Source organism: Schistocerca cancellata, chromosome 2 (assembly GCF_023864275.1).
Source record: "Schistocerca cancellata isolate TAMUIC-IGC-003103 chromosome 2, iqSchCanc2.1, whole genome shotgun sequence".
Lineage (NCBI taxonomy): Eukaryota > Metazoa > Arthropoda > Insecta > Orthoptera > Acrididae > Schistocerca > Schistocerca cancellata.
The window spans coordinates 168,614,196-168,630,147 of record NC_064627.1 but is presented as its reverse complement, the minus strand read 5'-3'; the positions used below and the strand labels follow the sequence as shown (position 1 = coordinate 168,630,147).

Genomic DNA, 15,952 nt, shown 5'->3' with positions numbered 1-15,952 from the left:
AGATGCCGAATATTGAAGAACTCAGCTGCTTTCTTTCTATAATAAAGGTGTCGAGGCTGATATCTAAATATGGTCGGTTGAAGTATTTAATTTCTCCTTTATATTCTATCAAGTTCAATGAAGAAAACACAATGAGTTTCTAAGAAGTGTCAGCATTCTGCTACATTAGTTACAGTCGCCAGTAGTCCTTCTAATTAAGTTTGTTTGCCTACAGATTCGTGGCAGCCAAGTAGCATCAAATAAATTGGCATAATTGTATAACACCAGGAGATTCTAAAGCATATGAATCATTTTAAAAAGAACTGGTGTAGGTAGACTGTCATACATAATGTAACAATGTAAGAAATGATACAGTATGTGAATACAAATCTCTCTCTTTTTTAAACGTGTTTAGCGCTGGGAAGTTAGTTTGGAAAACCACCGACAAGGGCGCCACTGACTGTAGTTGCTGAAAATGGCGGTGAACCGCGAAGAGAAAGCATTTTGCTTATTAGAATTTACACGTTGCCAATCGGTAGTGCATGTGCGAAGTGCTTTCCGTGGCAAAATTACAACAGTACAGTGAACTGGTACAAGAAATTCTCGAAAAGAAAGGCCTTTTGTGCGACAAGAAACATTCGAGCTCAGCAGTAGTGCCAAAACATATAGTGGACCGTGTGAGCGTCATGATGTTGCGATGTCCCATACAGTCTACCTTTCTAATTTGTGAGAACGGACCTCATTCAGCAGCGTGAAAAATCTTTCTAAAACGACTGAAGGTGAGCCCGTACGAAGTGCAGCTCCAGGAAGCAATAAACTGTGGCTAAAAACTGTGTTGTCCGCATCTCCTCGCCAATTGGAGAAAAATCTAAATATTACGACTTCGTTAGTAAATTAATCTTAAGTGAGAAAGCCACCTTCCACTTTTCGGGAAAATTCAACAGGCACAGCACACGAATATGCGGGCAAATAATCTACAAGCAGCTGTCGAGCTCGTCCGGGATTCCGAGAGAATTAGTGTGTTTTGTACCACGTCCAACAACATAGTCTATGGACCCGTCTTCTATTCTGAGAGAACTGTCAATAGTAACACCTATCTCAACGTGCCGCAAATGTGGCTCATACCAAAGCTTGACACTGATAGGATAGATTTCATCTTTCAACAATATGGCGCCCCTCCACATTTCCACAGTTGTGTTGGTTGGTTGGTTTGTTTGTTGGGTAAAGGGACTAAAGGGCATGGTCATCAGTTCCAACACAAGTCGTGTAGGAGATTACCTGAATGAGACGTTGCCAAGTCGATGGACAGCTCGTGTTGCGGCCGCTGATCTGGTGCTACTCGTGTGGTCACCAGTCACTGAATTTTTCTTGTGGGGTTACATCAAGGACAGCGTTTATGTTCCACCTCTACCACAGAACCTCGAAAACATGCGACAACGCGTCGCGGTAGCTATTCGTACCGACGCTCTTGACATGCTGGGTTGGGCATTGGCAGAATAGGATTACTGAGTAGATGTGTGTCTTGTGACGAAGAGTAGCCACACAAAATACTTAACAAAAATGAAAAGCTTCGAGAGTTTATCTTTCATTTATTGCGTAATTCTTGGCCACATTTCAATACCGATTTTCAAGAACTTCGTAATTATTCGATATCATATAAAATATAATGGCGAACACCCGACGGACAGGGATCTGGAAAAATGACTTAAAACACCATTTCGCGTGAGTATTATCATGGCCCCTAAGTCCTTCGTGCACGATGCTGTAGGAAGTTGAAATATCAGCTTACCACTTGTATAGCACTGTCTTCGTATCAGAGAATTAAACATGATAACAGAGTTTTTAATGGACTGTAATGTAGACATGTAATTGAGTGCATTTCTACAGAAAACTTCCGTACCATGCCAGCGAGTGTTAGGTCTAATCCTCTATGTACATATCGCTTAAAATTATGGATATACTGTCAGTCTGCCATGCAAACCGCTGTTTCTTCATATAATAGCAAACATGATTCAGCATCTTCGTCAGTAGATATTCTTTATTTCGTTTTATAAAATATTAACATGTTTTAAGTGACAATTACTGTCACGAAAATTAGGCCTAAAGACAGTTTCTGTCTGTTGCTATCAGTGCCTTAATTTTTACACTGTTGAGTTATGTAAGGTCCTCTATACATTAATGGATACTTGTAGATGCTAATATCCAATAATGTACAGAGGGCACTGCATTATCCAAGGTTATGATAACAACCTACAATAACTGTTTTAGGCCTAATTTTCGTTACAATAAATGTCACTAAAAGTCGTTTACATTTTAAAGAACTAAATAAAAAATACCCATTGGCGATGGCACAAAGGTGCTGACACACGTCTGGATTTGATGTGAAAAGCAGTTGTTTGCATAACAGGCAGACCTTGCAGCCATAGTTTTGTCTGTAAACGCGGGTGTTGTTAAAGCTTCAAAGCTAAAGCTTACCTTGTAGATCCCTTGCAGATACCTTGTAGATACCTTGCAGTATCGCTTCAGAAAAAGTATTGCGATTGTTAACCGGTTTTCGGCTTACATGCCCATCTTCAGACATTTACTGAGTACAATCACCAAAGAAGTTAAATGTTAGCAAACAACATTGGAAGAGAAGTAACACATCTAGACTGAAGTAGAAACATACAGTAAGTAACATCGTGCAATGAAAAAGTAAAAACTGAACAGTACATAAATAACAATGGAGTTGACAGGAAAACCTTTAGGACAACATAGGAATGGCATGCCCACATAACAGTTTCTATTAATAAACAAAACTAATAAAATAAAATAAAATTAGTACTAGACAAGGCTGCATCATGGGTATGGAACATGGAGTATGACACATTTATTATAATGTTGTTCTACCAAGAACCGACGGAAGATTCTGTTAATTGCGATTGTTTTATTCTTTATCTGTTTATTGTTCAACGATTTGAAAGAACTATTCTGACATTATGACCTTATATTATGTACTATGTGCTATGTAATCCTTGCAAATATTTTGTATTTATCAGATGTAGCACTTACATTATAAGGTGCTGGAAGCATGGTCTGCAGACTTTGCACCTAAAAACCAAACTTTTACGGGATATATATAAGATTATGTACGTTGGTTGTTGCACTGACAAAGTGATTTGCGAGTCCCTGGAGAACCTAGAAGATCTCAAGCAAACTTTCAAATTTCAAGATACTTTCTTGAGTAATCCCATTGATCAGAGATGATTAGTGCTCACAAACAATGGATAAAGCTTCACATACAAATACTGAAGCGAATTGTTTAGTACTTTACAACCGATAAGGTAGCAAACGATATCAACTCTTTATTTTTACGATAATGATGGAAGCTGAAGGAATGAATTAAAATTTGTGCCATGGCTAGGATTTGAACCCAGGTTACCTTGCGTACTAGGCAGGTTGCTAGCAATTACACCACCACAACATTACAGCCAACAGACTGCATGGACTACTGTCGTCCAATGTCCTCGCTAAAACAAACATCAATTCATATCTTCTTTACTTGTAACGCACCTTCAATTTTGCAGGATTTTACATATTCTTAAAACACATGTTTTGCACTATGAACCTTTGTTTTTGGCAATTTTCATCGCTTTTGAAGAGATTTGGTTGCTCACCTTCGTTTCTCCCGTGGAACGCTGAAACCAATAGATTTCGTTCTACTGCGCGATCATTGGCACATGTACAATCACTGCTCGTAGATGATTTTCCTTGGATATACCTGTGTGAACTTCAAGGTGGATGTACAATTTGTGGATGTACAAGTTTGCTTAACATAGTAGAAATGACACTTTGAAGAGTATCCCTTTTTCAGTTAGATTTGCCTGTTTGCATTGCACATTAAGCGAATCTCCGTTTGAGATCAGCAGGCAAATAATACGCTTTTAAAGTATCGATATAGTTTTATAACCAACTGTCCACAAGGCACAAAGAAAATTAAGAGAAATCCGATTTCTAGTTTCCGCATAGACAGCGATGTAAAAAAGTAGCTTCAGACTGTCAGGTACACATATGTCTACGAATCTCAGATTCCTCTTTGAGTAGGAAGTCCTCCTGCGCTATTGAAATGTCCTTCTGTTGAAAATGTATTCCAACATAAATTCATAAATGATTATCTCTAAAAGAATTAAGAAAAGTGAACAAAGCAAAGAGAAGAGAACAAATTCTTCTGACTGGGAAAGAGAAACGAGAAAACAACAAAAGAAATTACTTATCTCTCTCGATCGTAAATTACAGTCGCCAAGGAGAATCTTGGATAAAGCATTTATCCATCATGTACTGGCTTACCCAGAAATCCACTTCTACATGACAATAAACCCTTAGGTATACATTCACTACTGTTAGTGTGAGAGACATGATGTGAACTTTTACTAGTTTTTTTTTAAAGATATGGTAATGAAACAACATAAATACAAACATAGTCAAATGAACAAATGTTAATTGGATGTACATGTGGTAGTGCTTGTTGAATTTCTATGAACTTCCCTTTCAAAGTAGTTACATCACTTTCACAGCCTTTCACATATTAACAAACAGTGTAATAAAGCAGAGAATCCCATCTTGGAAATCTATTTCTACATAAAATCAACAGATGAATGAAGATGTTTATATTTTCTTTACATAATATTTTATTCAGAGTCACAAAGAGTACACTGTGGCTCGAAACTTAGTTTTTAATGTATTCACACAAGTTTGCGTTTCCAAAAAGAAATTACACCTTAACAACAATTGGTTTCACTATTGTGGCAAGTCGTATATACATCAAAAATTGGTATATTTGAAGATTTGTACTTTTACGCAAATTGCAGGGTAGAATTTCCTGGAGCACATTTTTGGAAGCTGAAATTCTCTGAATGCATTATATATCTGATATTTTCACAGGGCCATAAAAAGGAAAAAATACTGATTATTTTGGATTTAAAAATTTACTGCCTTTCCAGGGTATTCTCCCTCATATCACATTTTCAAAAGTTAGCTGCAGGGGAAGTAAATAAGCTATTAGATGTGAATCGCGCTTCCAGTACATATTACTTGGTACTACAAAAAGCACATGTATGTAGAGCTGAAAGAAAAGGCGAATTTAAAGGGTTCCATTAACAAAGGACACAACCACTATGTTGTTCGATAAGAGGAATGTAATAGAAACGTTTGCATTTTCTGCACACTTATCGTTTCCTATCGCACTTTCTATCTGTCTGTAGAGTAACAATAATATCAGATAATCACATTCTATTGGTATCAATGTTTCAAAATTTGTCCCTTTGTACTTTTCAATGGTAACATACTGACATACTGCGTCTACACGGCTGTCACAAATATTTCTAGAAGAATGTAATCAGTTTCATGAGTATTTGTCCTGTTACCTGACGTTTCTTCGTAGTGTAAAAATCCCACCGTCACGTGAACAGTGCAAATTGTATGGGTAGTGATTTTCACTTCAGAATGTAAATGAGAGGCATCTGGGAGAGGGGCAGAAGTTAGAGCTTTTCATTGTTCTCGGAGGTAACTGAATTTTGTTGAGTATTTACTATGTAAGTGGAGAAGGCTGTGTCTTACTGCAGTAGTGAATGTAAGATTGCTGATGATGATGGCTGAGAGATACAGAAATACGTGGAGGCAAGGACAGTGACAGAACTCTGGCGATTAGCGGCAATTTGGGAGTATCTCACTGCAGTCACGTTTATGATGAGATACATTGCTATCGCGCTGTCCTCGCCTCTAGAATACGGTTGAAGTGAGAAATGGAAATGACGAAAAGCAAGCCATCATGATGGCGAGACGCGATGAGTTTTCGCCTCTGGGATCGCTGGTCCTTCGGATCACCGGGTCGCAGCACATCTTGGAGCACTTTGGCCGCGGATGTCCACACGGAGAGACGACGACCTCGCCGGACGAGGCGAGCGGCGGCCTCCGGCCGGCTGGACGTGGTGCGGTGCAGAGGCCTGGATTCCAGAGCGAGGTCTGGAGGGGTGGCAGTCAGTGCGGCCGCAGGAAGGCCGTGACGGACGCCAGGCCGGACAGCAGCGTCGCGACGCCCAGAGACGCCGGCGCCGTGGCCGCGTTGCAGCCGTCCGCGAAGCACTGGCACACCACCTCCAGGTGGTCGTCGTCCTCGAACTGGTAGCACGGGTTGCGGCTGCGCTCCCAGCTGCACGTGCGGCGCACGCGGACCACCGGCTCGTCGCGATGCACTGCAACACGGGAAATGAGACTTGTGGCGTGTCTCAACGCGGCAGACCTGAAGGCAGGGGAAAGCAACTCGCTGGGAAACGACGTTTCACGCAGCCTCCCAAAGGCCGTTGTGAGCACTATGTAAAAAGAATTAGTCATCCCCGAGAAAAATGGCGTGAAGATCATCTACAGCCAGTCGGTACATTTCGTGGTGTTTCCGAGGCATTTGATTCTCTAGATCAGTGGTTCCCAACAGGTGGTCCGCGGTCCCCCAGGGATCCGCGAGCTTTGCCAGAGGGGTCCGCAAGATGCTATTAGAATAAAAAAATACGTTAAATATATTCCGTATTGTGGTGTGCGTACTGTAAGACCTTCAGTACACGCACCATCAGATTATTTGATTTGTCGCTCTAACGAAGTAGGCGAGTGTCAGCAATATGTCTCGTGGTCTTATCGTGGCCTGTTTATCTTCTGCCATTAGGTCAGACGATAGAAATGCCACTTGCACGCTTAGAGTAGCAGATTGACTGTGACCAACTTTAAACAGAACTTGATTAATTTTCACACACATTTATTAAAATAATAACAAGCATAAAAATTACTTAACTTGGTTCTGGATGCTATTTACAATTGACAGTGAAGTTCCTTTGGTATTGGTACGTTAATCTTATTCTCACACATATCTCTGATACTTGAAAAAAGTGTCTATACATTTATCTTCATGGCTATGTACAGGAATAGGAGAATCTTATTAGGCGCAGACTGATACTTGACTATAGACTGGAACAGACAACTGTAGAACTCGTACAGACTGGTACAGACAAATGCAGACTGACTAATCGGAGGTCTGTACATTCGTTATAATACCTCACGCATTCATGTATCACTGCGCGAGTGTGATCCGTGAGGAGAAAAGGTTCTACGTTAGCAGAAATCTGATTGCCTGCGTTACATATTAATACGCGGATCGGCGGAAGCAGAATTTGGTCCGTCTCTATGGCAGCGCCATCTTGTAGTGCGGAGACGGACGAGCGCTGTGCCTGCACTGTTGTGCTTAGCGGGGCGCGCTCTAGTGGGAAAGTTGTGTACGCGTCTACGCGCTGACTACGTGGAACTACACTCCTGGAAATTGAAATAAGAACACCGTGAATTCATTGTCCCAGGAAGGGGAAACTTTATTGACACATTCCTGGGGTCAGATACATCACATGATCACACTGACAGAACCACAGGCACATAGACACAGGCAACAGAGCATGCACAATGTCGGCACTAGTACAGTGTATATCCACCTTTCGCAGCAATGCAGGCTGCTATTCTCCCATGGAGACGATCGTAGAGATGCTGGATGTAGTCCTGTGGAACGGCTTGCCATGCCATTTCCACCTGGCGCCTCAGTTGGACCAGCGTTCGTGCTGGACGTGCAGACCGCGTGAGACGACGCTTCATCCAGTCCCAAACATGCTCAATGGGGGACAGATCCGGAGATCTTGCTGGCCAGGGTAGTTGACTTACACCTTCTTGAGCACGTTGGGTGGCACGGGATACATGCGGACGTGCATTGTCCTGTTGGAACAGCAAGTTCCCTTGCCGGTCTAGGAATGGTAGAACGATGGGTTCGATGACGGTCTGGATGTACCGTGCACTATTCAGTGTCCCCTCGACGATCACCAGTGGTGTACGACCAGTGTAGGAGATCGCTCCCCACACCATGATGCCGGGTGTTGGCCCTGTGTGCCTCGGTCGTATGCAGTCCTGATTGTGGCGCTCACCTGCACGGCGCCAAACACGCATACGACCATCATTAGCACCAAGGCAGAAGCGACTCTCATCGCTGAAGACGACACGTCTCCATTCGTCCCTCCATTCACGCCTGTCGCGACACCACTGGAGACGGGCTGCACGATGTTGGGGCGTGAGCGGAAGACGGCCTAACGGTGTGCGGGACCGTAGCCCAACTTCATGGAGACGGTTGCGAATGGTCCTCGCCGATACCCCAGGAGCAACAGTGTCCCTAATTTGCTGGGAAGTGGCGGTGCGGTCCCCTACGGCACTGCGTAGGATCCTACGGTCTTGGCGTGCATCCGTGCGTCGCTGCGGTCCGGTCCCAGGTCGACGGGCACGTGCACCTTCCGCCGACCACTGGCGACAACATCGATGTACTGTGGAGACCTCACGCCCCACGTGTTGAGCAATTCGGCGGTACGTCCACCCGGCCTCCCGCATGCCCACTATACGCCCTCGCTCAAAGTCCGTCAACTGCACATACGGTTCACGTCCACGCTGTCGCGGCATGCTACCAGTGTTAAAGACTGCGATGGAGCTCCGTATGCCACGGCAAACTGGCTGACACTGACGGCGGCGGTGCACAAATGCTGCGCAGCTAGCGCCATTCGACGGCCAACACCGCGGTTCCTGGTGTGTCCGCTGTGCCGTGCGTGTGATCATTGCTTGTACAGCCCTCTCGCAGTGTCTGGAGTAAGTATGGTGGGTCTGACTCACCGGTGTCAATGTGTTCTTTTTTCCATTTCCAGGAGTGTATATACACAACACGTATGACAACAGATTTTTTGTTGTGGCCGCTTCCTGCATGAGCGGAGCATTAGCAAACGCTAGCTTCTGCATCTAGCGCCTTCCTAGAGCCAACTGACACTAGCACACTAGCAAAACTAGAATTAGATAGAGGCAAATAGTTCTGCTGTATGCCGTTAGACAGTGCATGCTGCCTCTTTGCAGCTGACAACCGAGAACTGAAAATTAAAACCAACTGTATATTGATGGAGTACTCTGTTGTAAGTGTACTTTTTCAAATAAATAATACCCTGCATGAAATTAGTGGTTTCTTATTTTTCACACATGTCTACTCAATGCAATCCTAAGTGTAGTGCATTTGAAAGACCAATACACTCAGTTTTCATTTTTTCCTGTCAATTTCAGTTCATACTCAATTTTTATTTTTTTAAGGAGTTTGTTATACTAAACACGCAGATTTGAAGACAAAGATTTTGAGCAATAATCAAAAATTTAACAATAACAATGATGTCTAAATTGAAAAAGTTTTAAGCTCAATATTTTTTCAATAATGAATATGTCATTGTTTTTTCTAAGTACCAAAAATAGAAAACGTATAAAAAGACTCTTAATTTGGCTTTTTAGGTACTTGATACTCCGATATGACAAGGTACCAATCATGTTAGATGAGGGGGTCCTCAAGAAAATTTTGTTGGGAACCCCTGCTCTAGATCGTAAATTATTACTCTCTTAGAAAAACGTAAGTTTTATGGAACTGATGGCTTCACTGATAACTGGTTTCGATCACAGATTACAAAAACAAAGCAAAAAGTTATGTGGAATATTTCAAACAACGTTTGCAGGACAAAAAATTTTAGTGTTTCCGTACAATGCAGGAGGTATGTCCCACAGGGCTCAACTTTGGATTTACTCCTGTTCGCTATACAGGGTGTCACTCCCAAAAGTCGTCAGGCGCTTCTTCCCTGATTTTTCGGTTGATAGTTGAAGTTTAAATTTTGCAGTGTGTGTTTCTGTAGTCAGCCCAAACTAATGCTGCTCATCAAATCTTTCATGCAACACCCAGTGACAACATGAAGTGTCGATTTGTTTCCCATTACGAGCAAAATCATTTTTAAAGCGGAATTTTACCTGCTCATTCGATAGAGCTGTCGCATATTAGTGTAGTGCGATAATTTTTATCCATTTGTGTTAGCAGGAACATTAAAACACGAAGAAAAACGAGTACTCCAGCATCAGTTGAGTAGCGCTACTGCATGGGGGTAGCAGTCAGCATGCGCCAGGGCAGTGCTGCGCTGTTGGCGTACTGGTTGTTCTTCGTATTTTAGTGTTGTTGTTAACACAAATGGATAAAATGAATTTGGCCTAGACCAATTTGGGACCGTTCGATCGAATGGACACTTAAAATTCCTCTTTAAAATCCATTTTGTTCGTAATGGGAAACAAATCGACACTTTCGGTTGTCACTGGGTGTTGCATGGAAGGCTTGTTGAGCAGTATATTTTTTTTTTTGAGGGAGTGGGCGAGGGGGCGGGCGCTGACTGCAGCTACACATTTCAGAAACTAAGTTGCAAATTCCTCCCGAAATACCTGAGAAAATGCAGCGCCTGGCGCCCCATGGGAGTCACACCTGTTACTGTGGACGAACTTTCACTTAAAATTAGTCATCCAGAATTTGTGCTTTTTTGCAAATGATTGTATTGTATTGTATGTTAACCGGGGACCTAGAAACTATGGAAAGGCTCCGTCCCCGCCGCAGCCGCAGTGGTCCACAACCCCACGACGACTACGGCAGTCCACTTCACACCTCCGCCGCCCCACACCGAAACCAGGGTTATCGTGCGGTCCGGCCCCCGGTGGATTCCCCAGGGAACGTCTCACACCAAACGAGTGTAACCCCTATGTTTGTGTGGTAGAGTAATGGTGGTGTAAGCGTACGTGGAGAACTTGTTTGCGCAGAAATCGCCGACATAGTGTAACTGAGGTGGAATAAGGGGAACCAGCCCGCATTCTGCGAGGCACATGGAAAACCGCCTATAAACCACCCGCAGACTGGCCGGTTCACCGGACCTCGACACACATCCGCCGGGCGGATTCGTGCCGGGGACCAGGCGCTCCATCCCGCCCGGAAAGCCTTGCGTTAGATCGCACGGCCAACCGGGCCGGCTTGCAAGTGATACTAGCGCTATAATAAATCCTCCTAGATATTAAGCCACAGAAGAAACCGTTAATAATGTTTTCCACAGAGCAGACTATCTTAATTTCGAAAGGGTACACTATATTCAGTTCTTTACAACAAATATAACCCTACTCCGTAGCCGATGTTGCTAAAGCATACTTCTGCAATGGCACTCGATTCGAAGGCAAGCGGGTTTAAATACTGGTGATGGAAATATGCACTGCCAGTGTTCGGTCAGAAAGGGGAGGAGACGTGGTTATGTAGAGTTTCTGATCAGCAGTTTTTGTACCAGCGTCGTGGATTAAATTCCAACGCCTCTGCAGTAACTCACTGTTACCTTCCGGCAGGATAACTGTCCGTATCACAAGGCCAGACTCGTGTCAGAGTGGTTTCAGAAGCATGGTACTGAACTCACGTTGTTTTCTCTGCCACGTAGTCACCTCGTCTCAACCCGATGCAACACGTCGGGGACGCTATCGAGCGCCAGCTCCACATCCACAGTCCACTGGCCCACAATTAACATAAATTCAGCGACTTGTACGTAGACATCAGACATCTACCGAGGATTTATCGAATGCATGCCTCACAATATCACTGCTGCACAGCGTTCCACGGGTGGACCAACATGCTATTAATCAAGTGATAATAACGTCTGGCTCATCACTTCATGTCGACTGTGGTCGTACCCAATCGTCTTCCAGCGGACTCTTAATTTCATCTTAAATGTTTAACACAAACAATAAGGCGTAAAAAATACGTTTCTTACGCGGAAAGTGTTTAGCATGTCACATTGCCATAAATAGAACAGACAACTAGTCGCTTACTCAGACATGATAACGGAGACATAAATAATTGTGGAAAGTATTTTATTTTCAAACAGTGATATTATTAGCAAGTTTTAGGAATCCATGGATCTCCCCTGAAGAGAAACTAGTTACTGATAAAACAAAGGTTCAATTTTACATGATATTTCACTTTTAACGTCTTCGTTACAGGGAGCGTTCAGTAAGATATACACTACTGGCCATTAAAATTGCTACACAAAGAAGAAATGCAGATGATAAACGGGTATTCATTGGACAAATATATTATACTAGAACGCATCTCGTGGTCGTGCGGTAGCGTTCTCGCTTACCACACCCGGGTTCCCGGGTTCGATTCCCGGCGGGGTCAGGGATTTTCTCTGCCTCGTGATGGCTGGGAGTTGTGTGCTGCCCTTAGGTTAGTTAGGTTAAAGTAGTTCTAAGTTCTAGGGGACTGATGACCATAGATGTTAAGTCCCATAGTGCTCAGAGCCATTTGAACCATTTGAACCATTTAGAACTGACATCTGATTACATTTTCACGCAGATTGGGTGCATTGATCCTGAGCAGGCAGTACCCAGAACAACCACCTCTGGCCGTAATAACGGCATTCATACGCCCGTGCATTGAGTCAAGCAGAGCTTGGATGGCTTGTACAGGTACAGCTGTCCAATGCAGCTTCAACACGATACCACACTTCATCAAGAGTAGTGACTGGCGTATTGTGACGAGCCAGTTGCTCGGCCATCATTGACCAGACGTTTTCAATTGGTGACAGATCTGCAGAATGTGCTGGTCAGGGCAGCAGTCGAACATTTTCTGCATCCAGAAAGGCCCGCACAGGACCTGCAACATGTGGTCGTGCATTATCCTGCTGAAATGTAGGGTTTCGCAGGGATCGAATGAAGCGTAGAGCCACGGGTCGCAACAGATCTGAAATGTAACGTCCACTGCCCAAAGTGCCGTCAATGCGAACAAGAGGTGACCGAGACGTGTAACCAATGGCACCAGATACCATCACGCCGACTGATACGCCAGTATGGCGATGACGAATGCACGCTTCCAATGTGCGTTCACCACGATGTCGCCAAACACGGATACGACCATCATGATGCTGCAAACAGAACCTGGATTCATCCGAAAAAATACCGTTTTGCCATTCGTGCACCAAGGTTCGTCGTTGAGTACACCATCGTACTCGCTCCTGTCTGTTCAAAAATGGTTCAAATGGCTCTGAGCACTATGGGACACAACATCTTAGGTCATCAGTCCCCTAGAACTTAGAACTACTTAAACCTAACTAACCTAAGGACATCACACACATCCATGCCCGAGGCAGGATTCGAACCTGCGACCGTAGCGGCCGCGCGGTTCCAGACTGTAGCGCCTAGAACCGCATGACCACACCGGCCGGCCGCTCCTGTCTGTGATGCAGCGTCAAGGGTAACCGGAGCCATGGTCTCCGAGCTGATAGTCCATGCTGCTGCAAACGTCATCGAACTGTTCGTGCAGATGGTTGTTGTGTTGCAAACGTCCCCATCTGTTGACTCAGGGATCGAGACGTGGCTGCACGATCCGTTACAGCCATGCGGATAAGATGCCTGTCATCTCGACTGCTAGTGATACGAAGTCGTTGGGATCCAGCACGGCGTTCCGTATTACCCTCCTGAACCCATCGATTCCACATTCTGCTAACAGTCATTGGATCTCGACCAACGCGAGCAGCAATGTCGCAATACGATAAACCGCAATCGCGATAGGCTACAATCCGACCTTTATCAAAGTCGGAAACGTGATGGTACACATTTCTCCTCCTTACACGAGGCATCACAACAACGTTTCACCAGGCAACGACGGTCAACTGCTGTTTGTGTATGAGAAATCGGTTGGAAACTTTCCTCAAGTCAGCACGTTGTAGGTGTCGCCACCGGTGCCAACCTTGTGTGAATGCTCTGAAAAGCTAATCATTTGCATATCACAGCACCTTCTTCCCTTCGGTTAAATTTCGCGTCTGTAGCACGTCATCTTCGTGGCGTAGCAATTTTAATGGCCAGTAGTGTACAACACACTTTTCTTCCCGGCCTGTTTTGGTTCGAAAAATGCGAATGTGTTGTGGAACATCGTGAAATATTCATCTTTCAGCCCTTAAAATTTCATGAAGTTCCAATAGGTGATGGCACTATGCGTAGCCTTCAAAACGGCGTCTGTAACGGAGGTTCGTTCCAAGGTGCGGGCTGTCACTGAGTTTCTTTCAGCGGAAAACCAGAGAATCGCAGATATTCATAGACGATTGCAGAATGTCTACGGAGACCTGGTAGTGAACAAAAGCACGGTGAATCGATGGGCGAGGCACCTGTCACTATTGCAACTAGATCGCGCCAGCTTGTCCGGTTTCCCGCGTGCCGGACCGCCGCCCACTCGTGCAAACTTTGAACCTGCAGTCACTCATTCGAGGTAATCGACAGATTACAAACAAACATTTTGTTGCAGAACTGAACGTCTCAGTTGGCAGTACTGACACACTCGTCCAATAGTTGGGGTACTCAAAAGTGTACAGCCACTGTGTTCTCGTCGTCTAACAGAAGACTGTAACGAGCAACGGGTTTGGATCAATGGAAGATGCACTCCGCGCGAAACGGTATGTGGATGATGGGGACGTTACTGATGCAGCAAGATGTTGGCTCCGACGTAGAGCAGTAAAGTGGTACCGTGCATGTATACAGGTCCTCCCAGTATTATGACGTAAGGCGGAGGCACTGATCGGAAATTATGTTAAAAAATAGGGTTTTCGTAGCCAAAAATGTGGGCAATAATGTCGTGTACCGGAATCCTGAATTAAACCAACCTGCTATCAGAAAAAATGTGTTGCTTCACATGTTGAACGCCCCTCGTATGTCTAACATATGAGTCACAGTTAGTACTGCGATTTAGTGTTCGTAGCTGGTGTAATGGACATCAGAGGAATGACGGTGCAGGATGACAGACGAAACACCAGACAATACCGGAGACGTAATGTCATCCACCAGCTGATGGGACTGTATGTCGACAGTGCGTAACGCAACCGAAACAGAGTTAATGACGCTATCGTAGATCAAAAAAGTGAAGCCACATTGTTATTAATACTCAAGAAACGGAAATAGAAATAAACGGATGTCATAAGAAACGCTATCTAACTTGTTAATAGAGTTACATTGGAGATCCTAGGTAGCTTCACACATTGGAGAATTAAATGTCTTCAAGCAGAGCGAGCCATTATCGTCGAAAGAAATAGAATTTCAGCACAACATTTGTTGTTGCTGTTGTGGTCTTCAGTCCTGAGACTGGTTTGTTGCAGTTCTCCATGCTACTCTATCCTGTCCAAGCTTCTTCATCTCCCAGTACCTACTGCAACCTACATCCTTCTGAATCTGCTTAGTGTATTCGTCTCTTGGTCTCCCTCCACGATTTTTACCCTCCACGCTGCCCTCCAATGCTAAATTTGTGATCCATTGATACCTCAGAACATGTCCTACCAAACGGTCCCTTCTTCTTGTCAAGTTGTGCCACAAACTCCTCTTCTCCCCAATTCTATTCAATACCTTTTCATTAGTTATGTGATCTACCCACCTAATATTCAGCATTCTTCTGTAGCATCACATTTCGAAAGCTTCTACTCTCTTCTTGTCTAAACTATTTATCTTCCATTTTTCACTTCCATACATGGCTACACTCCGTACAAATACTTTTAGAAACGACTTCCTGACACTTAAATCTATACTCGATTTTAACAAATTTCTCTTCTTCAGAAACGCTTTCCTTGCCATTGCCAGTCTACATTTTATATCCTCTCTACTTCGACCATCATCAGTTATTTTGCTCCCCAAATAGCAAAACTCCTTTACTACTTTAAGTGTCTCATTTCCTAATCTAATTCCCGCAGCATCACCTGATTTATTTCGACTACATTCCATTATCCACGTTTTCCTTTTGTTGATCTTCATCTTATATCATTCTTTCAAGACACTGTCCATTCCGTTCAACTGCTCTTCCAAGTCCTTTGCTGTCTCTGACAGAATTACATTGTCATCGGCGAACCTCGAAGTTTTTATTTCTTCTCCATGGAGTTTAATACCTACTCCGAATTTTTCTTTTGTTTCCTTTGCTGCTTGCTCAATATACAGATCGATTAACATCGGGGTGAGGCTACAACCCTGTCTCACTCCCTTCCCAACCACTGCTTCCCTTTCATGCCCCTCGACTCTTGTACAACAT

The 15,952-nt window shown here is 44.0% G+C and overlaps 1 protein-coding gene across 1 annotated transcript in view; it reads right to left on the bottom strand.

Annotated features, from left to right (window-relative positions):
* Nucleotides 1–5,459: 5,459 nt before the first annotated feature.
* Nucleotides 5,460–15,952, bottom strand: part of LOC126144345 (uncharacterized) — a 117,835-nt gene continuing 107,342 nt past the window's right edge. Inside the window, exon 4 of the mRNA XM_049915485.1 lies at nucleotides 5,460–6,209. Within this exon, the coding sequence (XP_049771442.1) occupies nucleotides 5,995–6,209 (215 nt within the window). The 3' untranslated portion in view covers nucleotides 5,460–5,994. The remainder of the gene's footprint in view (nucleotides 6,210–15,952) is intronic.